This window comes from Piliocolobus tephrosceles, chromosome 4 (assembly GCF_002776525.5).
Source record: "Piliocolobus tephrosceles isolate RC106 chromosome 4, ASM277652v3, whole genome shotgun sequence".
Lineage (NCBI taxonomy): Eukaryota > Metazoa > Chordata > Mammalia > Primates > Cercopithecidae > Piliocolobus > Piliocolobus tephrosceles.
Genome location: NC_045437.1, coordinates 49,368,969 through 49,393,793, shown reverse-complemented (window position 1 = coordinate 49,393,793; position 24,825 = coordinate 49,368,969). Strand labels below are relative to the sequence as shown.

At 43.1% G+C, this 24,825-nt stretch overlaps 1 protein-coding gene across 1 annotated transcript in view; it reads right to left on the bottom strand.

Moving 5' to 3' along the window:
• Positions 1 to 13,297: 13,297 nt before the first annotated feature.
• Positions 13,298 to 24,825, bottom strand: part of LOC111539904 (survival motor neuron protein) — a 30,187-nt gene continuing 18,659 nt past the window's right edge. The window contains exons 7-9 of the mRNA XM_026454688.1: positions 24,204 to 24,314; positions 14,342 to 14,395; positions 13,298 to 13,867 (exon numbers count right to left, since the gene is read on the bottom strand). Of these exons, the coding sequence (XP_026310473.1) occupies positions 14,345 to 14,395; positions 24,204 to 24,314 (162 nt within the window). The 3' untranslated portion in view covers positions 13,298 to 13,867; positions 14,342 to 14,344. The remainder of the gene's footprint in view (positions 13,868 to 14,341; positions 14,396 to 24,203; positions 24,315 to 24,825) is intronic.

Below are 24,825 nucleotides of genomic sequence, written 5' to 3'. Positions count from 1 at the left end.
TTTGCCCCATTGTCTTGGATATTACCACTTGGATCCCTTTCAGTTATGCAAATATCAACAAGTGGTTGCTCCACAGCCTGTTTGAATTCCTTGATGAGAAAGTGTTTTCTATTTTTTACCACATGGCTAGGCTGCAAATTTTCCAAACTTTTAGGCTCTGCTTCCTGTTTAAATGTAAGTTCCAACTTTAAGTCATTCATTTGCTCCCACATCTCAGCACAGGCTGTTAGAAGCAGCAGGCCACATCTTGAATGCTTTGCTGCTTAGAAATTTCTTCTGCCAGATACCCGAGGTCATAATTTTTAAGTTCAAACTTCCACAGATCCCTAGGGCACAAACAGAATGCAGCCAAGTTATTTGCTAAGACATAACATGTGACTTTTGTTCCAGTTCCCAATAAATTACTTGTTTCCTTTTGAGACCTTGTCAGCCTGGACTTCACTGTCCATACCACCATCATCATTTTGGTCACAACCATTTAACCAGTCTCTTAAGAAGTTCCAAACTTGGCCAGGTGCGGTGGCTCATGGCTGTAATCCCAGCACTTTGGGAGGCTGAGACGGGCGGATCACAAGGTCAGGAGATCGAGACCATCCTGGCTAACATGGTGAAACCCCATCTCTACTAAAACTACAAAAAATTTTTAAAAATTGGTGTTGGGCACCTGTAGTCCCAGCTACTTGGGAGGCTGAGACAGGAGAATGGCATGAACACAGGAGGTGGAGCTTGCAGTGAGCCAAGATCGTGCCACTGCACTCCAGCCTGGGCCACAGAGAAAAAAAAGAAGTTCCAAACTTGCCGGGAGTGGTGACTCACGCCTGTGAACTTAGTGTCAGGCCTCTGAGCCCAAGCCAAGCCATTGCATCCCCTGTGACTTGCACATATATGCCCAGATAGCCTGAAATAACTGAAGAATCACTAAAGAAATGCAAATGCCCTGCCCCACCTTAACTGATGACATTCCACCACAAAAGAAGTGAAAATGACTGGTCCTTGCCTTAAGCGATGATATTGTCTTGTGGGATTCCTTTTCCTGGCTCATCCTGGCTCAAAAAGCTCCCCCACTGAGCACCTTGTAACCCCCACTCATGCCCGCCAGAGAACAACCCCCCCTTTGACTGTAATTTTCCTTTACCTACCCAAATCCTATAAAACGGCCCCACCCTTATCTCCCTTCGCTGACTCTCTTTTCGGACTCAGCCCGCCTGCACCCAGGTGAAATAAACAGCCATGTTGCTCACACAAAGCCTGTTTGGTGGTCTCTTCACATGGACGCACATAACACTTAGCACTTTGGGAGGTCGAGGTTGATTTGTTTTTCTAAGACCAGCCGAGCGGGCACAAAAGAACCAGCGGGTAGGCAAGTGTAGGAGCAAAACTGCAAGTTTATTTGGGTCACCTAAGGTGTGGGGAAGAGGTCTGTCGGCCTCCGGCAAAGAAGGCCGGCAGAGTCCCCCGGTGGGGCTCTTGGACGGAGTTCCTGCAGTCCCGACATCCCGACAGGAGTGAGAGACTCAGGAAGGCCGTGTGGCTCACTGGCCAAGAGCGGCTTTTCTAGGAGTGGGAGGGCAATAGGCGGGGCATGGGCGTGTCGGGGGGCGTTCTGCAGGTGTGACCAGGTAAATCTTGGTCTCTTCAGATTGACATCACCTGTTTTATCTTGGTCTCTTCGGATTGACGTCACCTGGTGCATGCCCAGTTGATCTGCACCTTCCCTGGGTGCCGGCTGCATTTTCGTGCGCGCGGGAAGAGTTGGTGGTGAAGAAGAACCTGGAAGTGCACCATCTTGCCTCCGTTCGTCCAAACAGTCCAACCTTTTATTGATAATAGTGATAAAGGGGCGCCGTGGTCTGTCTGGCTACTTCCTGCTGTTAAGGGGCGTCATTAAGGTCGGGGCCTATGGTTGGTATTTGGACGCACGGATGAAAAATAAAATAAGGCACAGTATTAGTATAGGAATGAGGAATGGAAGCATTTGTTGGAATATGGGCAAAACCCAGAAGGAAGGTCCTGGCAAGGTTGGGGAGTATTAGATAGTTAAGAAAATTTAGTAAGTTTGAGGCAAGTGGGGGAAAGCCAAACTGATTTCCACTGATTGCTTTTGGTAGGGGCCCTTTTTAGCTGGGAATGAGGAACGAGTGCGCAAAGTAGTTGTTGGCCAGGCAGCAATTAAGGAGTGGAGTTTTTCGTGCAGTGGATGGCTTTCCACTTACTCCTACTACAGAGATATTGGATGGAAGGCTAGGTCCAGAGAAGGACGGCAAAACAGAATAGGTAGCCTCGCTGTTGATTAAAAAATTAATTGTCTTACCCGCTACCAGGAGAGTTACCCGCGGCTCGGTGAGGGTGATAGGGGTCCCCGAGTCTCGGCACCTTCAGTTGTCATTGTCCAGATGTAGGAGCTGGAAGGAGCTCCCAGGATCCTGGGAAAGGGGGTCACGTGGATACGCAGCACCTGTTCTCAGGGTGGGGCAATCAGACTTCCAGTGCCCTCCCTGCTGGCAAGCAGGGCAGGGGGTTGCTGGTGGACGAGGGTTAGGACATTCACTGGCCCAATGTCCTGATGCCTTGCACTTATAGCAAGGCTGCGTTGGGGCTCGGGGACCTTGCGGACACCTGTTGGCATAGTGTCCTGCCTTGCCACACTTATAGCAGGCTCCTTTTGCAGCTTTGGAGTCTGTGGGGTGTGTGCTCTCTGGTCTGGGATTACGACTGGGCTGTATAGCCACTGCTAGGAGCTGTAACTTCTGTTCAAGGCGAGCCTGCCGTCTCCTCTCTGGAGTTATAGACCTTAAAGGCTAATTTAACTAGGTCTTGTATTGGTGTCTGAGGACCATCCTCTACCTTTTGAAGTTTTTTACGAATGTCAGGAGCTGATTGAGAAATGAAATAAGACACCAAAATGGTGGCCCCTGTGGGGGAGGCCGGATCTAACCGGGCATACTGGGTTAGAACCTCAGTCAGTTTAGGGTAGAGGTTAGGATAACCTGGAGGTCATGCCAAGTTAAGTCATAGGCCTGACAAAGGTGTCTAAATTCCTTTATGTATATGGTAGGATTAGCTGAGAAATCACCCAAACGCTTCTCAATTTTGGAAAGATCGGCCAATGAAAAAGGGACATGTACTCTGACTACCCCCTCCGCCCCAGCCACCTCTCACAAAGGTGCTAACACTGTAGGAGGGTGTGGGCAGAGATAGAGGACTCAAGACAGCCAGTCGGGGGCCCCGAAGGAGGCACGGGACCGAGTGGATTACTAGTAGATAAGGAGGAGGAAGGAGGAGTCTGGATGGGGGGAGGAGGAGGAGCCTGGGCAGGAAGGGAGGGGGTGGAGAGAGCGGGGAGAGAAGTAGGAGTATAGGGCAGATGGGGATGAGAGCGTAGGGCCCAAAAGCCTTGTATGTAATTAATTTCGGACCACTTGCCTAGCTGCTGGCAGAAATTGCTGAGGTTGATCACGCCATAGTGGAAAGGAAAATTAACCACTTCCTTCTAAGGTCTTGTTCGAACTGTAAGGTTTTTAAATTGGCTAGGAGGCACCCTAAGGGGGTGCTCTTTGGAAATTTGGACTGGGGGGGTTTCCCGTTTGTTTCCTCTTTACTTACACAATGGACACAATGGAAATGGAAGTGGATCTCTGCCTGGCTTCAAAGCATCCTTTGGAACCAGCAGAGACAGACTGGAGGCTCATGGAGCCAAAGTGGAGATTACCTTCAGGCGGACGTCTCCGTCCTGAACGGGTCTCCCAAGTCACTTGGTGGCTCAAAAGTGGGCCTCGGACCTGCACAGGATTTTTGGCCGAGGGAGGTAAAGAGGAGACAAGGGCACTTACCCCAGAGAGGCCGTGAGAGTGAGGGAAGCGGGTCTCAGGTCCTGGTCCGTCTGCTGCGTGGGAGCAGGAGGAGGTTCCTCAACCCTTAGAGGCCTGAGGAGGGGTCTCCTCCCGGGTCTTCGGCACCAACTGATTTGTTTTTCTAAGACCAGCCGAGCGGGCACAGAAGAACCAGTGGGTAGGCAAGTGTAGGAGCAAAACTGCAAGTTTATTTTGGTCACCTAAGGTGTGGGGAAGAGGTCTGTCGGCCTCCGGCAAAGAAGGCCGGCAGAGTCCCCCGGTGGGGCTCTCGGACGGAGTTTCTGCAGTCCCGACATCCCGACAGGAGTGAGAGACTCAGGAAGGCCGTGTGGCTCACTGGCCGAGAGCATCTTTTCTAGGAGTGGGAGGGCAATAGGCGGGGCACGGGCGTGTCGGGGGGTGTTCCGCAGGTGTGACCAGGTAAATCTTGGTCTCTTCAGATTGACATCACCTGTTTTACCTTGGTCTCTTTGGATTGACGTCACCTGGTGCATGCCCAGTTGATCTGCACCTTCCCTGGGTGCCGGCTGCATTTTCGCACGCGCGGGAAGAGTTGGTGGTGAAGAAGAACCCGGAAGTGCACCATCTTGCCTCCGTTCGTCCAGAGGTGGGTGAATCACTGAGGTCAGGAGTTCAAGACCAGCCTGGCCAACATGGTGAAACTCCATCCCTACTAAAAATACAAAAATATTAGCCAGGCGTGGTGGCGCATGCCTGTAACCCCAGCCACTTGGGAAGCTGAGGCAGGAGAATCGCTTGAACCTGGGAGGTAGAGGTTGCAGTGAGCCAAGATCACACCACTGCACTACAGCCTGGGTGACAGAGAAAGACTCCATCTCAAAAAAAAAAAAAAAGTTCCAAACTTACCCTCATTTTCCTGTCTTTTTCTGAGCCCTGCAAACTCTTCCAACCACTACTCACTACCCAGTTCCAAAGCTGCTTCCACATTTTCAGGTATCTTTATAGCAATGCCCAACTTCTTGGTACCAGTTTTCTGTATTAGGGCATTCTTGTACTGCTATAAATACCTGAAACTGGATAATTTACAAAGAGGTTTCATTAGCTCACGGTTCTGCAGGCTTTACAGGAGGCATGGTGCTGGCATCTGCTTGGCTTCTAGGGAGACCTCTGGAAGCTTACAGTCATCGTGGAAGGTGAAGGGGTTGCAGACACTGAAAGAAATAAAGACACAGAGACAAAGTATAGAGAGAGAAAGGAGGGGCCCAGGGGACCAGTGCTGTGCTTACAGAGGACCCACGCTGGCACCGGTCTCTGAGTTCCCTCGGTATTTGTTGCTCAGAAGATGAGGGAGTGAATCAGCAGTAAGACATACAGATGCCCAGAGATGTTCCATTTGCCCAGGGACAGGCGGGAGACAGATGTTTTTCTTTTGCTGAGATTTAGGAGAATGGTACTGACCTTCAACCACAAGCAGGCTTTAAGCATTTGCCTAACAAAGCACATTCCTTACAGCCCAAAATCCTTTAAACCTTAATTACCACAGCGATGTCTCTAGCAAGGACAAGATTGGGAGTAGAGTCACAGATTAACAGCATCTCAAATACAGAGCCAAATGGAGTCTCTTAAACTTACTTCTATCTATAAGAACACAGTAACAGGCTGACCTTTCTTTTCCCCACATTTCCCTCTTTTCAACAAAATCACCATATATCTCTCAACTTCCTGAGCCCAGTACAAACACGTCCCACCATAGATCTCTCAACTTCCTGAGCCCAGTAAAAACACATTTCTCAACTCAGAGATTACCATATATCTCAACTTTAGAAAAACACCACCTGGAAAATCCCCGATAAAGACACAGCTGTTTGTGGTTTTACTGAAAGCACGGGAACCAATAGAAAACTGCTAAATGTATAACTTAAAATGTTAACCAATTGTAATGCTGTAACCTAGAGAAATGCCTTGTTCCTCTGTAACCTTACAAGTCCTGTTTACATCGGGCTATAAAAAGCAAGCGCACGCATTGTTCGGGGCCCTCTAGTAAGCTGTGAAGCGGAGGGACCAAGTTCGAACTTGCAGTAAGATCCTTGCCGCTTGGCTTTGACTCTGGACTCTGGTGGTCTTCTTCGGGGAATAAACGGTCTGGGCATAACATCACATCACATGGTAAAAGCAGGGGCAAATGAAAGAGCTAAATTCCTGCTTTTTGGTCACATATATATCCCAACCTGCTCCAACTCCCTAAATCCTTCCACTGTGCCCACATGGGTAGAATCTCCTATATCCACAACTCGTGTCAACATTCCTTCTACCTTCTTGATCTAACTCCTTATTCTCAGGCTTTTTTTTTGACCATGACCCACAATTAATAAATTTTCCATCGAAACACCATATGCACATACATGCACACACATACGCGTATACACAACTGAAGTTCCACAAAACAAATCTTACTAAAATAAAGCTATATCCGATGATTTTATTAATATCCAAATAAATGAAAATTCAGAAATACAAAGTTCCGTGAAAGAGTTGTTTATATGCACTGTCAACTGTTCGCTCATTCTTATGTTCTCTCCTTCCAGGATTTTACCTCCTCCATTCCACCAAAACAGCTCTTATGAGGGTCACCAATGAGCTCCACATTGCTAAATTCGTGAATACTTCTCAGTCCTCACTTTAGTTGACCGGTTAACAGCATTTGACCTATTGGTTTTCATATGGCCCATCATCCCCTCTTCCTCAAAACACTGCCTTCATTTGGCTTCCAGAGCATCCCTCTTGATTTTCCTAACTCACTGAGAGCTCCTTCTTAAGTCTCCTGCACTGTTTCTCTTCGTATCTGATCTCTAACCACTGAGAGAACCCCAGAGTTCTCCTCTGATGTCTTCTCTATTTGACTGCACTTCCTCAGCTATCTCCTGTAGTTGAATAGCTTTAAAGTCTATATCTATACTAACTTCTACATTTCCACCTCTAGCCCAGACCTCTCCTCTGAACCATTTTTTTATTTTAATAATATAGACGGGGTCTCACATTGTTGCCCAGTCTGGTCTTGAACTCCTGGGCTCACATGATTCTCCTGCTTTGGCCTCCCCAAGTGCTGAGATTACAGGTATGAGGCACTGCACCTGACCTGGACTCTTTATTCACATCCAACTTCTATTAATGGGCATCTCAATTTTCACATGTTCAAAACCCAACTTCTTTCCTGCCACAAAAGTACTCCTTATGTAGACCTCCATCTCATTAAATTCTGACTTTATTTTTCCAGATGCATAAGCCAAAAATCTTGGAGTTATACTTGACGCTCCTCTTTCATACACCACATGTAATCAATCTACTGGAAAACCCTGGTGGCTCCACTTGGAAAATATACTCAGATCCAATGCTACCACAGTGGCTCTAACTAGTCAGCCTGCTTCCTCCCTTGAAACCTATGGTGTATTTTCAACACAGCAATCAGAAGTCTCTTTGTGTAAGTCAGATCATGCTATAACTTGGGTTCAAAACCTTTCAACAATGGACTCCCAACTTAAAGTAAATGCTGAAGACCTTACTGTCACTGACATATGGCCTGACCCTTGACTACCTCTCTTAGCTCCATCTCCTTAATCTCTCCTCCTTACTTCCACTCCAGCCACGATTAACTCCTTGTTCCCCAAACATGTTAAATACACTTGTGTCTTAGGGCCTTCGTACTTGTTATCTCCCTCGCCTGGGATACTCTCCCTCTAGTTGTACCTAGAACAGCTGAATCATCGCATAATTGCTAAAAGGACAAGTGACAATGTAAAAATGTTCTTTCATCTTTTATGCTTGTACACCAGAATTTACTTGAAAAGTTTGTAAGGGGACAAGTATGGAAGACAGATATGTATACAAGGTAACGGGAAGGTAAAGATGATGTGAAAAATGAAAACCAATCCACTGAAAGTCATTCTAACTGGTAATTATAAATGTAAAAACAAAAATGTTTTGCTGTTATGTAACAAAGAATATAGCCATCATCTATCACTTCAACAAAACTATAAGCCCTGAAGTTTTCAAAAGTATTGCAGTTTGGACAGGTGTGGTGGCTCATCCCTGCAATACCCAGCACTTTGGAAGGCAGGAAGATCACTTGAGGCCAGGTGTTCAAGGCCATCCAGGCAACACAGGGTCTCACTGTGTTGCCTGTGTTCAAGGCAACACAGTGAGACCCTATTCCTACAAAAAATAAAAATAAATTAAAAAACAAAAAGTATTGCATTTTGACCAAGTGAGTTCATGAAGAATAAAAATAATAAGGTAGAACATGGTAGAGATGCATTTGAAATCCAAAATCAGTATTTATAAGGTAGGTATGTTCCAGATTCATGCATAATGAACAGTTGCTTTCAAAGTTTGTAATGTCTTTTAGGTATACATAAACATTCAAAACTGGGAAAATATGGGAAAAAAATTGGGTCTCCTATATTTGGATTCTCATTAAAATTGGTAGCAAAGTTGATTTTCGCCATCCCTTTATTCTTCTGTAAATCATTTATAAAATGACTTGAGGTAGTTATGTTCTATAAAGTTGCCACAAACACGCAAATTAGTGAATACTTAGCCATTGTTCCTAAGAGAAATACAGGGTTAGGTTCCTGTAAGCCTTTGGTCACATTTTCTTCAACTTATGAATACATAACCTTATTTTATATCTGTTTCTGTTTAAAGACACACTACTTAATAAATACAGACCTGGCAGGGTGGTTCATACCTGTAATCCCAGTACTTTGGGACGCCAAGGTGGGTGGATCACTTGAGGTCAGGAGTTCCAGACCAGCCTGCCCAACATGGTAAAACCCCACCTCTACAAAAATTAAGCCGGGTGCAGTGGTAGGCGCCTATAATCCCAGCTACTGGGAAGGCTAAGGCAGGAGAATCTTTTGAACCTGGGAGGAGGAGGTTGCAGTGAGCCAAGATTATGCTACAGAACTCCAGCCTGGGCGACAGAGCGAGACTCCATCTCAAAAAATACAGTAAATAAATAAATATTGATGACTCATCATCATCTAAGTCCCACTCAACAGTACTAAACTCATGCTGAAACGAAGGTTATCTAACATATGTATTCTCTCTCTTTTTTTTTTTGGAGACGGAGTCTCGCTCTGTCGCCCAGGCTGGAGTGCAGTGGCCGGACCTTAGCTCACTGCAAGCTCCGCCTCCCAGGTTCACGCCATTCTCCTGCCTCAGCCTCCCGAGTAGCTGGGACTACAGGCGCCCGCCACCTCGCCCGGCTAGTTTTTTTGTATTTTTTTAGTAGAGACGGGGTTTCACCGTGTTCGCCAGGATGGTCTCGATCTCCTGACCTCATGATCCGCCCATCTCGGCCTCCCAAAGTGCTGGGATTACAGGTTTGAGCCACCGCGCCTGGCCCAACATATGTATTCTCTAAGGCACCTCACAGCCTGCATGCGCCTTGGAATACCATACTATATAGCACTTCAGCACAATGCTTGGGAATCACTTTCAACAGTAAAATCACAAACAGAAGGCACAAAAATGTGAAAAATGTAGAACTATATAAACTGCTTTCGAAAAGGACACTTTTTTATAGTAAGAAAGCTAAACAAAAAACATTGTTTAACCCCAGATAGGAATATCTGGGTAAAGTTCTCAAATTTTTCACCTCTGTGTATGTCCATGAAAAACCATGAAACTGCCACGAGTATTGATGTTAGGTTACAAATAAATTTTAGCAAGTAGGTACCTTTACAAATACAGATTCCACAAATAATGAGAATTGACTGTAAATAAAATTTTATAAGCAAAAATTCTGAAAATAAAAACAAAAACCTAAAAATGGTAACAGGAAGACCATATAAACAACAAAAAAACTGAAAGTTCTTAAACACATGAAAAGGTGCTGAACTTCACAATAAGATAAAAATTTATAAATATGAGATAATTATTTTTATTCAATTGACAAAGATTCAAAGGTTTGATAAATTATTGGCTATTTTGTGGGAAACAAACTCTCCATGTTGGTATAAATATAAATTAATATAACCTCTACTGAGAACAATTTAGCAAACATTTATTAAAAATTTAAACGTAGGTCGGGCGCAGTGGCTCATGGCTGTAATCCCAGGACTTTGGGAGGCCGAGGCAAGCAGATCACAAGGTTAGGAGTTCGAGACCAGTGTGGCCAACATGGTGAAACCCTGTGTCTACCAAAAAAATACAAAAATTAGCTAGGCATGGTGGCGTGCGCCTGTAATCCTAGCCACTCAGGAGGCTGAGACAGGAGGACTGCTTGAACCCGGGAGGTGGAGGTTGTGGTGAGCTGAGATCACGCCATTGCACTTCAGCCTGGGTAACAGAGCAAGACTCCATCTCAAAAAAAAATAAAAAATAAAAAAAAATAAAATAAATGCAATATCCTCTTCAACACAGTAGTTCTAATTCTAGATACTTAATCCTAAAGATGCTGACTGTACTATTAAATAGCAAATGATTAGAAACAAATTAAACTCTCATCCACAAGAGCTCAATTCATTAAGCATGGTACACATCTATCCACAAGAATATCCTGTAAGTGCTTAAAAGAATAAGAGTTTTAAATACTGATAGGGTGTGTTCTCTAAGATATATTGACAGAAAAGCACTTATCTATTAAAGAACATTGTATGAATTACCTCTAAAGATAAAAAAATTTTAAAAGTTCAAAAAGGGTAATGATGATATATCATGATACAATTTAATTAGTTTCTTCTTTTTTTTTTTTGAGACAGTCACTCAGTCACCCAGGCTGGAGTGTAGTGCTGTGATCTTGGCTCACTGCAACCTCCACCTCCCGGGTTCAAGTGGTTCTCATGCCTCAGCCTCTCCAGTAGCTGGGATTACAGGCGTCCACCACCATGCTGAGCTAATTTTTTTTTTTTGTATTTTTAGTAGAGATAGGGTTTCCACCATGTTGGCCAGGTTGGTCTCGAACTCCTGACCTCAGGTGATCCACCCACCTTGACCTCTCAAAGTGCTGGGATTACAGGTATGAGCCACTGCGTCTAGCCTTAATTACATGTTTTAAAAAATTCACAATAAATGTACACACCAACATTTTAAAAATCACAAAAGGGTACACTGTGAAAAGTGTACAGAAGGGCTGGGCATGGTGATTCATGCCTGTCATCCCAGCACTTTGGGAGCCCGAGGGAGAATGGCTTGAACCCAGGAATTCCAGACCGGCTTGGGCAACATAGTGAGATCATGTTGCTACCAAAAAAAAAAAAAGTGTACAAAAGCAGAGAAAAAAAAAGTGTACAGAAGTAGAGTTGCTCATTTTTTTGTTTGTTGCTTTTGTTTTGTTTTTTTTGAGACAGACTCTCAGTCTGTTGCCCAGGCTGAAGTGCAATGGTGTGAACATGGCTGATTACACAGCCTTAACCTCCTGTACTCAAGTGATCCTTTTGTCTCATCCTCTCCAATGTCTGGGACTACAGGTATGCACCACCATGCCTTGCCAATTTTTTAATTTTTTGTAGAGTCAGGGGTTTTGCTTTGTTGCTTACGCTGGTCTTGAACTCCTGGGCTCAAGTGATTCGCCCGTCTCAGCCTCCCAAAATGCTGGGATTACAGATGTAAGCCACTGTGCCTGGCCCAGAGTTGCTCTCAGTAACTTTTTTTTTGAGACGGAGTCTCGCTTTAGCCCGGGATTGAGCACAGTGGCGCGATCCTGGCTCACCACAACCTCCACCTCCCGGGTTCAAGCAATTCTCCTGCCTCAGCCTCCCGAGTAGGTGGGCCTACAGGCGCGTGCCACCATGCCCGGCTAATTTTTGTATTTTTAGTAGAGACGGGGTTTTACTATGTTGGCCAGGCTGGTCTGGAACTCCTGACCTCAGATGATCTGCCCGCCTTGGCCTCCCAAAGTGTTGGGATTACAGGTGTGAGCCACTGTGCCCAGCTGCTCTTAGTAACTTTTGGAATTTGATGTCTAAATTGAATCCATTCTTTCAAACAACACAAGACTTAAGTTCATAAAAACATTTTAAAAAACTTAACTCTGGGTCAGGCGTAGTGGCTCACACTTGTAATCCCAGCACTTTGGGAGGCTGAGGTGAGTGGATCACCTGAGGTCAGGAGTTCGAGACCAGCCTGGCCAACATGGCGAAACCCCATCTCTACTAAAAATACAAAAATTAGCCAGGCATGGTGGCACATGCCTATAGTCCCAGCTGTTTGGGAGGCTGAGGCAGGAGAATTGCTTGAACCTGGGAGGCAGAGGTTGCAGTGAGCCGAAATCATGCCAGTACACTCCAGCTTGGGCGAGAGTTGAGACTATATCAAAACACACAAAAAAAGTTAACTCTGTAGTTTATTTCTGTTAAGGGCAACCCTGCAGAAAAGCTAAACTTAGATGTCTCAAAGTAATCTGTCTGATCCCTTAATGAAGGATCTCTTCAAACACAGCAACTTGTGCCTGTCTTCTGAATGTAGGTACAGCTATGGCTGTAGAACAGACCATGTAATTTTCATCTAGATTCCTTACAACCACAAGGACAATTGTTACAGTTAAAGCCAGAGAACTAGTTCAGTTTTGACTTTATTACTAGGGTAAGTCCAGCCAGGCAGTGTGGTGGCTTTGATGTTTTCTGTCTATATCTAAGGGGGAAGCCACTTCATTATTCGATATTAAGATAAATAGGGCCTAAAAAGTCCTAGGTCAAACACCATTATGATTAACTCAACTTTCAAAGCCATTTACCTAATGTAGGATTTATTAAGTCTTCTTCAAAATTTGCAAGAATTACAACTAATGCCTAACCTGTCATGATGAATTAAAGACTGATCCAAAAACAACTGACATTTCTCTTCCATTTGCTCTCTTCTTTGACAATCCCACCAGTCTATGCTCTTAAGTTCATCCTCGACTTCCAAAAACTGCCAGATATTGTAGACACCATGAAGAATAAGATGTAGTACCTTTCCTCTAATGAAAGAGAAAATACAGATATAAACAATATATAAACAAGAAACATAATATGTGAAAAGCTATGTATAGAAATAGAGAGGCCAGGCGCGGTGGCTCACGCCTGTAATCATAGCATTTTGGGACACCGGGGTAGTCAGATCACTTGAGGTCAGGAGTTTGAAACCAGCGTGGCCAACATGGTGAAACTCCATCTCTACTAAAAATACAAAAATGAGCGGGGTGTGGTGCCACATGCCTGTAATCCCAACTACTCACGTGGCTGAGGCAGGAGAACCGCTTGAACCCGGGTAGCAGAGGTTGCAGTGAGCTGAGACTGTGCCACTGCACTCCAGCCTGGGCAGCAGAGTGAGACTCTGTCTCAAAAATAAACAAAAATATGTAAAGACATGAAAAATGTGACATTAAGTGGGAATACACATGCACATACACAAAACACTGTGGTGGCATCCATATCAAAATATGGGCCAAAGGGCAAAATAATATGCAAAAAAGAAATACAATCACAGACACATAGCTAATTTTTAAAAAAAATTAAATATTTTTATTATATCCTTTTAAACATACAGAAGATAGAAAAAAACAGTACAATGAACAGCCATGTCCACCAGTTAGATTCTGTAACGTTTTGCCACATATGCATCACATCACATTTTGTTAAATCATTTTAAACATTTTAAGACGTTCTAACACTTCATTCCTAAATGCTTAAGTATGAAAATTAAGACAGTCTTTTATAAACTACAACACCCTTCTCACAGCTCATAAAATTACCAATAATTATCCAGTATCATTCAAAATCTAATCCACATTCCAATTTTCTCAACTGTCTCACCACCGTGCTGGCCTCCCACCCCCACCCCAGTCTTTTACAGATGGTTTTTCAAAATAGGGCCCAATAAAATATTTCACATTGCATTTGGTTATTACATAACTTTTAATCTAGAAGAGTTACCCACTCCACTTCCTTTTTTCTTTCCCAACACTGGTATTTTGAAGAAATGAGGCCAGTTATCTTCTATAACGCTTCACATTCCAGATCTGTCTGATCATTTCTTTAGTGGTGTCATTTAGTGCTGCTCTATGCCAGCATTTCCTGCAAACGAGAAATTAGAACCAGAGGCTTGACGAATTCCAGTTAAACCATGTCCTCTCTGGACACCAGTTAAACTTGACTAGAGCACTTCATATGTCAGAGTGTACAGTGCAGTATGCCTAGATTATCTCGTATCATAATAAAAAAACATGTCTGCTGGTCTGTCTACTAGTGATATAAAGTGGCATCATATCCTAAAGCTCTTTATTGTGAAAGTATGTTTATTCCACACAACCAACCAGTTAAGTATTTGGTGCAATGATACTTTGACACCATGAAAATTCTAGTAGGGATGTAGATTAACCTTTTATCTAATAGTTTTGGCATCAAAATTCTTTAATATTGATTGTTTTACATTAATCTTTCTCAACTTTTTAACATTTCAACTTTTTAAATGTTCAAAAACATTTGTTTTCCACAAACCACAAAGTTTTACAAAAGTAAGATTCACTTTCATAATGTTGGCAGACTTACTCCTTAATTTAAGGAATGTGAGCACCTTCCTTCTTTTTGATTTTGTCTGAAACCCTGTAAGGAAAATAAAGGAAGTTAAAAAAAATAGCTATATAGATATAGATAGCTATATACAGATAGCTTTATATGGATGTTAATAAGCATTTTGTTTCACAAGACATTTTACTTATTTTATTCAACAAAATACAATCAGAAATTAAGTTGATAGTCTTTTAATCAACTTAAAAGTTTAAAAGTTATCCCAAAGAAAACAACTATTAGGCTGCAGTTACGGTTTCCTTGCAGTGGCTCATGCCTACAATCCCACGGCGTTGGGAGGCTGAGGTAGGGGGAGCACTTGAGACCCAGAGCTTGACACCACCCTGGGCAACATAATGAGACCCTGTCTCTATAAAAAATTTAAAAATTATGCCGGCGTGGTGGCTCAGGCTGGGTGCAGTGGCTCATGCCTGTAATCCTAGCACTTTGGAAGGCCGAGACAGTTGGATCACCTGAGCTCAGGAGTTCGAGACCAGCCTGCCCAACACAGCAAAACCCCATCTCTACTGAAAGTACAAACAATTAGCCAGGCGTGGTGGCAGGCACCTGTGATCCCAGCTACTTGGAAGGCTGAGGCAGGAGAATCGCTTGAACCCAGGAGGCAGAGGCTGCACTGAGCCGAGAACACGCCACTGCACTCCAGTCTGGGTGACACAGCAAGACACTGTCTCAAATAAATAAATAAATAAATGACCAGGTGCAGTGGCATATCCCTGCAGTCCCAGCTACTCAGGAAGGTGAGGTGAAAGGACTGCTTGAGCCCTGGAGGCCAAGGCTGCAGTGAGCTGTGAATGTGTCCTTGCACTCCACCCTGAGCAATAGAGTGAGACCCTGTCTCCAAAAAATAAAATTTAAATTTCAAAAATTTAAAAACATTGCTGGGCAAGGTGGTTCATGCTTATAATCCTTGCACTTTGGGAGGCCAAGGTGGGCGGATCACCTGAGGTCGAAGTTTGAGACCAGCCTGACCAACATGGAGAAACCCCAACTCTACTAAAAATACAAAACTAGGCCAGGCGCAGTGGCTCACGCCTGTAATCCCAGCACTCTGGGAGGCCAACGCAGGTGGATCACAAGGTCAGGAGATCTAGACCATCCTGGCTAACATGGTGAAACCCCATCTCTACTAAAAACATAAAAAAATTAGCCGGGCATGGTGGCGGGCACCTGTAGTCCCGGCTATTTGGGAGGCTGAGGCAGGAGAACGGTGTGAACCTGGGAGGCAGAGCTTGCAGTGAGCTGAGATCCCGCCGCTGCACTCCAGCTTGGGGGACAGAGCGAGACTGCCTCTCAAAAAAACAAACAAACAAACAAACAAAAAACCTAGCTGGGCATGGTGGCGCATGCCTGTAATCCCAGCTACTCCGGAGGCTGAGGCAGGAGAATTGCTTGAACCCAGGAGGCAGAGGTTGCAGTGAGCCGAGATCACGCCATTGCACTCCAGGCTGGGCAACAGGGCAAAACTCCATCTTAAAAAATTAATTAATTAATTTTAAAAAAGATTTTTCTTCCTTTTTTTTTTAAGACGAAGTTTCGCTCTTGTTGCCCAGACTGGAGTGCAATGGTGTGATCTTGGCTCACTGCAACCTCTGCCTCCCGGTTTCAAGCAATTCTCCTGCCTCAGTCTCCCGAGTAGCTGGGATTACAGGCATGCACCACCACGCCCAGCTAATTTTGTATATTTTTTTAGTAGAGACCGGGTTTCTCCATGTTGAGGCTAGTCTCTAACTCCTGACCTCAGGTGATTCACCTGCCTCGGCCTCCCAAAGTGCTGGGATTGCAGGTGTGAGCCACCATGCCTGGCCTATACCTTATTCTCATCAAATAAAATATATGACCTTAAACTACTTGTGTCATACTTATTAAAATGAGACCATTAAACACCAGTATTCACTAAAAAAAAAATTAAAGTCAAAAATTAATACTAAAACATTTGTTTTTCTTGTCAGATCTAGCCCAAATGTCCTCTCTTTTCTGGCTTCAATGCTTTCTATCTTTTCCTACATGTATACTAGCTTGCAGTGGCTTCCCACTTCATTACTGATCTACACCTAAGAGACCATAAAATGTATTGAAAGATTTGTTACTAATGAGTATCAAAGTTATAACCTATTTTGTGTTATTTCAACAACATTACTCTTAGTCATTTGCATTCTGCTTAGGTTTCTAAGACAAAAAGAGGTTAAGAGCTAGACTCAGAGCCTATCTCAACCACGTGGCTTCAGTAGAACAAAGGTTAAGAATTGCTAGCTTAAGGCAATGACATATTAAAAACACTTAAGGCCAGGCGCAGTGACTCACGCCTGTAATCCCAACACTTTGGGAGGCTGAGGCGGGCAAATCACGAGGTCAGGAGATTGAGACCATCCTGTCTAACATATGAAACCCCGTCTCTACTAAAAATACAAAAAATTAGCCGTGTATGGTGGCACACACCTGTAGTTCCAGCTACTTGGGAGGCTGAGGCAGGAGAATCGCTTGAACCCAGGAGGCAGAGTTGCAGTGAGCTGAGATCACATCACTGTACTTCAGTCTGGGTGACAGAGCGAGACTGTCTCAAAAAAAAAGAAAACCACTTAAGCTGGGCCAGGGAATGGCTGGCTCCCACCTATAATCGCACCATTCTGAAAGGCCAGGGTGGGAGGATCACTTGAGCCTGGGAGTTCAAGACCAGCCTGGGCAACACAGGGAGACCTCATCTCTACTAAAAATTTAAAAAATCAGCTGGGCATTGTGGCTTGTGCCTGTAGTCCCACCTACTCAGAAGGCTGAGGTGGGAAGGTCACTTGAGCCCAGGAGATTGAGGCTACAGTGAGCCATGACTGTGCTACTGTACTCCAGCCTGGGAGACAGAGTAAGACCCTGATTCTACTTTTTAAAAATGTAAAGAAAAAAATCCCTTTCTCAAAACAACAAAAAAACACACTAAAGCTTTTGGAAAACCTAACCATCAGCAGTGGCTTATTCTTTTTGTTTGTTTAGACATAGCATCTCTCTCTGTTGCCCAGGCTGGAGTGCAGTTCAAACAGAGTAGGGACAGGACTCAGTGTCTCCTTCCCCTACACCGATCCCCACCAAGGACCTCTACTGCAAGCTGGTGCAGGGGAAGCCCCATGGCCAGCAGAGACCCCAAACAAACCATTTGGACCATGCACCATAAATCTTACTCAAGGGGCCATACCTACTGATTATGATGCCTTGGAGCTAAAATAAGCAGCTCCCATTATAAATCTCACTCAAGGGAGTTAGCTCTATCTCCAGCATACACACAAGGCCAGAGAAGGACCAGTCCTTAACTTAGCTTCATTATAACACTAAAAATCACACCTGGGGTGGGGATGTAACATGCTAATGCGACATGCCAGGCATGAAGAAGCATGTTATGAAACTGCACAGGTGCTAAAAGTTCTCTGCTTCTACATACGTAAAGTCACTCTTTCCCCACTGTAGCCTCTTAAAAACTGCCTTTCCAACTCCCTCCGGGGAGCCAGCCAGAAAACTGTCTCTCTCTTGTGCTGCCATCCTTATGCCTGGGCATATGGTCCAATAAAGCCTTATTTGGTAAAACTCCTTTGGCCTCACAATTTCTATTGCATTGAGAGCCGAAGAACCCATGGTCAGTAACACAATGGTGTATATCATAGCTCACTGCAGCCTTAAACTCTTGGGCTCATGCAATCCTCCTGCCTCAGCCTCCCAAATAGCTAGGATAACAGATGCATGCCACCGTGCCTAGCTAATTTTTTTAAAAAATGCTTGCAGACACAGGCTCTTTCCATGTTGCCCAGGCAAGTCTCCAACTCCTGGCCTCAAGCAATCAATCACCTCACCTCGGCCTCCCAAAGCACTGGGAATACAGGCCTAAGCCACTCTGCCCAGCTGGCTTATTTTTTTAAACGATAAAAATTCCCAAGAGACAAAAATGCAGGCTCAGGAAAGTGGAATTTCCTAACACTGCTGAACTGAAGTTCATATGTTTATATTTTAATTAATTAACTTTAATGAATGCATATATGCAAAAAATATTTCTAAAAGTAAAGATCATTTCTCTAGTTAGCTAGAATTTGTGGCAAATATTCTGGAAAAGGTGCTGCCCAACAAATGCTGCTCAAACTCTGGTAAAAGAAACAGAAACACCTGTAATCCCAACACTTTGGGAGGCTGAGGTGGGTGGATCAGTTGAGCTCAGGAGTTCGAGACCAGCCTGGGCAACATGGTGAAACCCCATCTCTACAAAAAAAACCCACAAAAATTGTAGGTGCGGTGGCTCACACCCGTAATCCCACCACTCTGGGAGGCCGAGGCAGGCAGATGACCTGAGATTGGGAGTTTGAGACCAGCCTGACCAACATGGAGAAACCCGGTCTCTACTAAAAATACAAAATTAGTCAGGCAAGATGGTGCATGCCTGTAATCCCGGCTACTCGGGGCGCTGATGCAGGAGAATCGCTTGAACCTGGGAGGCGGAGGTTGTGGTGAGGTGAGATTGCGCCATTGCACTTCAGCCTTGGCAACAAGAGCGAAACTCTGTTTCAAAAAAAAAAAAAAAAAATTAGCCAGGTGTGGCACATGCCTATAGTCCCAGCTACTCAGAAGGCTGAGGTGAGAGGACTGCTTGAGCCTAGAAGGTGGAGGTTGCAGTGAGCCAAAATTATACCACTGCATTCCAGCTGGGATGACAGAGTGACACTGTCTCAAAAAAAAAAAAAAAAAAAAAAAGGAGGTCAGGCGCAGTGGCTCATGCCTGTATTCCCAGCACTTTGGGAGGCCAAGGGGGGCGATCACGAGGTCAAGAGATTGAGACCATCTGGCCAACATGGTGAAACCCCGACTCTACCAAAAATACAAAAATTAGCTGGGTGTGGTGGTGCATGCCTGCAGTCCCAGCTACTTAGGAGGCTGAGGCAGGAGAATCGCTTGAACCCAGGAGGCAGAGATTGTGCCACTGCACTGCACTCCAGCCTGGAGACAGAGCAAGACTCCGTCTCAAAAAAAAAAAGTCCCGACTTTTCAGTAAAAGTCAAAAGTCTACTGAAAAACCTACTAGGTTTTAATAACAGTTCTATCAAGTACCTGAAACAGGAATGTTTAAGTACAATTTAACTCTAATTTTTCATCCTTATCAACCTTCAAATCAACTATATTCCAGCATATAAGTGCATTCATATTTTTAAATTATTGCTAGAAACATCAATAATAAGATCCATAACTATCTAGAGCCATGGTAAAATAGGCATTTTCATATTGTACTGGTGGCAATGCATATAGGAATACGAATTTTGGAAAGCCAGTTGTCAGTGTGTATCAAAAGCTATTAAAATGTTTATACTTTTTCACCTGATAATGATATGTCTTAGTCATAAGGAAATAATCTACAAAAAAACTTTATATATAAAAATGGTTATCTCATTATCAGAGTTAAACCTTGTTAATGTTCAACATTTGGCAAAATATCAACTTATTCTGAACCAAGTTTACTCTGAACCAGGCACTGTTCTAAAGGCCACAGATACAAGATACAAGGACTACAAGACAGACAAGGCCCCTGCTCTCACAGCACTTACATTCTACTAGACATAAACAGATAAAACAGGAAAGAAAAATTATATCAGGGAATGACAAATGCTACACAGAGAATCTAAGTGGGATAAAGTGACAGAGAATGAGGGGGTATCACTTCCAGACTGAACAGGGAAGGTGAAATTTAAGATGATATCTGAATGGCAAGAAGCCAGACAAGTGAAATCTGAGGTAGGGTTTCCAGATGAAAGAACATGAGTGCCAAGGCCCTGAAGAAGCTATAAACCTGGTATACAAGAGGAAGAAAAGAGGCCAGTGTTGCTGGAGCAGAGGAAGAGAGAGCATGAAATGAGATTCAGGCAAAGAAACTGGCAAGAAATACAACATGTTATACTTTGCAAACCAGGGTAAAACATTTGGATTTTAACCCAAGTGTGACTGGAAGCTATTGGAGAGTCTTTTAAAGGAAGAGGTGGGATCTACTTTACATTTTTAAAATATTACTCTAGCTTCTGTATGAAAAATAAATTTAGCAGGGTGAGACATGAGATTTGGGAACTACTGCAGTAAGGTAAGAGATTATGATGATATCTTTTATACAGAAAATATAAAGAGCTATTAACACCCAACAATAAAGACAAACCCAATTAAAAAAAATACCAAAAGACTTGAAAAGATATTTCTCCAAAGATATATAAATGACCAGCAGCATCTTATGAAAAGATGCAACATCATTCAGTCATTAGGAAATGCAAATTGAAGCCACAGTAAGGTATCATTTCTCACCCAACTAAGATGGCTATAATCAGAGACAATAATAACTGCTGAAGAGAATGTGGAGAAAGAAGAACCTTTATACACTGTTGGTGGGAATGTGAAATGGTACAGCAACTTCAGAAAACAGTTTCAAAGTTCCTCAAAGAGTTAAACATGGAGTTAGCCTAAGAGCCAACAGTTACACTCCTAGTTGTACACCCAAGAGAACTGAAAACATGCCCATAAAAAATTCTGCAAACAAACATTCCTAACAGCATTATTCATAATAACCCAAAGAGGAAACAACCCAAACACCTTTCTGGATAAACAAAATGTTCTATGTCCATATGATGAAATATTATTCAGTAACGAAAGATACGAAGTACTGATATATGGCTTCAATATGGATGAACCTTGAGAAACTTACGCTAAGTAAAAGAATCCAGGTATAAATGGCCACATATTGTAGAATTCCATTTATATAAAATGTCCAGAATAGGCAAATCCATAGAAAGCAAATTAGTGGTTCTCAGGAGCTGGGACGACAGGATATTAGGGAGTTCTAATGGGTATGGGGTTTCTTTTTGGGTAATGAAAATGTTCTGGGCTGGGCATGGTGGGGAAGGGGCCTTGTTGAGCCCAGGAGTTTGAGGCTGCAGTGAGATATGATCATGGCACTGCATTCCAGTCTGTGTGACAGAGCAAGAGCCCATCTACAAAAAAAAAAAAAAAAAAATTAGCCAGGTGTGGTGGCGGGCGCCTATAGTCCCACCTACTTGGGAGGTTTAGGCAGGAGAATGGCGTGAACCTGGGAGGCGGAGCTTGCAGTGAGCCAAGACCACGCCACTGCACTCCAGTCTGGGTGACAGAACAAGACTCTGTCTCAAAAAACAAAACAAAACACCAAAAAACAAAAACAGCACAAACAAATGTTCATAGCAACATTATTCATTATAGCCCAAAAATAAAAACAACCTAAATGTCCACGAACTGATGAATGGATAAAACGTGATATAACCAAACAATGGAATATTCAGCAATAAGAAGGAATGCAGTACTGATGCATGCTACAGCATCGATGAATCTTGAAAATAGTAAGCTAAGTGAAAGAAGCCAGACACAAAAGACCACATATCGTATACTTCTGTTTATATATAATATCTAAAATAGACAAATTCATAGAGACAGAAAGCGGACTGACTGCCTAGGGGTGGGGAAAATGAAGGTAACAGCGTTTCTTTTTGGGGTGATGAAAATGTTCTAAAATTGTAGTGATGGTTGTATAACTGTGAAAACCAAAACCACTGACTTGTATATTTTCTTTTTTATTTTATTTTATTTTATTTTATTTGTGATGAAAATGTTCTAAAATTGTAGTGATGGTTGCATAACTGTGAAAACCAAAACCACTGACTTGTATATTTTCTTTTTTATTTTGTTTTTGAGATGGAGTCTCGCTCTGTTGCCCAGGGTGAAGTGCAGTGGCGTAATCTCGGCTCACTGCAAGCTCCACCTCCTGGGTTCACACCATTCTTCTGCCTCAGCCTACCGAGTAGCTGGGACACAAGGCGCCCGCCACCATGCCTGGCTAGTTTTTTTTGTATATTTAGTAGAGATGATATTTTCACTGTATTAGCCAGGATGGTCTCGTTCTCCTGACCTCGTGATCTGCCTGCCCTGGCCCCGCAAAGTGCTGGGATTAGAGGCGTGAGCCACCGCGCCCGGCCAACTTGTGTATTTTCAAAGGTAAACTGCACACCATGTGAATTATATCTCAAGAAAGCTATTTAGAACATAAATATACCAATACTTTATATTTACATTATATATTTTTTCTTCAACTATTTCATGATTTAAAAAACGTAAAAGCTTAGAGTATTACAGTCATAACTGATCTCAAAACAAATTACAAGCTGTTGATTTGTTACTTTTTGGTCATTAAAATGAAGAATTCATGATATATACAAATATACTTAGGTTATACAATAACAACTGACGAGTGACTCTTTTTTTTTTTTTCCCCTCATATTCTCACTCTGTTGGCTAGGCTAGAACGCAGCAGTGTGATCTTGGCTCACTGCAACCTCTGCCTCCCAGGTTCAAGTGATTCTCCTGCCTCAGCCTCCCAAGTAGCTGGGATTATAGCTGCCCGCTACCACACTGGGCTAATTTTGTGTATTTAGTAGAGATGGGGTGTCACCATGTTGTCCAGGCTGGTCTTGAACTCCTAACCTCAAGTGATCCACCTGCCTCGACCTCCCAAAGTACTGGGATTATAGGTGTGAGCCACTGCGCCAGGCCTTTTTCTTTTTTTGAGATGGAGTCGTATTCTGTCACCAAGGGTAGAGTGCAGTGGTACAATCTCAACTCACCGCAACCTCCACCTCCCTGGTTCAAGCAATTTTCCTGCCACAGCCTCCCAAGTAGCTGGGATTACAGGCATGCGCCACCACGCCCAGCTAAATTTTTTTTGGTATTTTTAGTAGAGACGGGGTTTCATCATGCTGGCCAGGCTGGTCTCGAACTCCTGATCTCAAGTGATCTGCCCGCCTCAGCCTCACAAAGTGTTGGGATTATAGGCGTGAGCCACTATGCCCGGCCTTAACTTTTAAATAAGAATATTAAAGGGGGCACACATAGATGATACATTTACAAACGTACACCTTTAAGTCTTCTATATTAATTATATATATATAGTTTCTTCTATATTAATTTACTAAAAATTCAAGTGCCTATAATATCACATCATAATTTTAGCAGGGCACATGAGCTTCCTTTTAAAAATAATTTTAAATGTTTTGACTAAAATACAATAGAACATGTCTGTAAGAGACTAATGTATAAAGTGACAAGTTTGAAGCCATACTCCCCAAAGTTCATGTGGTACATATTACCCCAGATCTTTGTGCATAAGAAGAATTTCATTTTTCTTGGGAGGCCGAGGTGGGTGGATCATGAGGTCAGGAGATTGCGACCATCCTGGCTAACACGGTCAAACCCTGTCTCTACTAAAAAATACAAAAAATTAGCTGGGTGTGGTGGCAGGCACCTGTAGTCCCAGCTACTTGGGAGGCTGAGGCAGGAGACTGGCATGAACCCGGGAGGCAGAGCTTGCAGTGTGCCAAGATCGTGCCACTGCACTCCAGCCTGGGCAACAGAGCAAGACTCCGTCTCAAAAAATAAATAAATAAATAAATAAAAATTTCATTTTTCTTTTATGAAAATTATCCCATCTTTTCCATTCCCGTACAATCAATTTCAAATCAAAGCAGAGATTAAAACATTATTTACAAAAAGTATAACTTAAATTCAAAAATGTATAATCAAAATAATCTAACAGCAGCATGAAAGCTTTTTAAAATTAACTACAATTATACTTAGGGACAATGCAAGAGTAATTTAAGCTTCAGACAGATAGTTGTACTTTATTATTATTATTATTTTTAGGAATATAAAGAGAGAAGCAAGTAGTATTTTACAAATTTACAAAACAAAGTCACATAACTACAAAAAAATTGTCAGGAAAAGATTCTGAGTGATTACTTACCATATAATAGCCAGTGTGATAGCCACTCATGTACCATGAAATTAACATACTTCCCAAAGCATCAGCATCCTCAAGAGAATCTGGACATATGGGAGGTGGTGGGGGAATTATCTGGAGACAGAAAAAGATGTTATTTATATCCAGTAAACAAAAAAGTAAAGTCTGGGGATTTATATTATACAGTGAATGCTGGATATTAATTGTATCTTTGCTTAGATCATCTCCTACTTAAATTTCTTTTTCTTCCCCCTAAACAAAGACGAGGTCTTGCTATGCTGCCCAGACTGGTCTCAAACTCCTGAGCTCAAGTGATCCTCCTGCCTTGGCCTTCTAAAGTGCTGGGATTACAGGCATGAGCCACTGTACCTGGCCTTATATTTCTTAATACAGCTAGCATTTGGAGAAAGCCAACCAATAACAACAAAAGACCAACAAAATTAAATTTAACAAGGATCAAAAGACAGTGACATAAAAATTTAAACATTTTGATTTAGACTATATATCTGTTCCACTATGACGCCATGAGTAAAAAAAAGTCAAGCATAAATACCTTTATGCTTTTCCTTAATACACACACACACACACACACACACACACACACACACACACACACACACACACA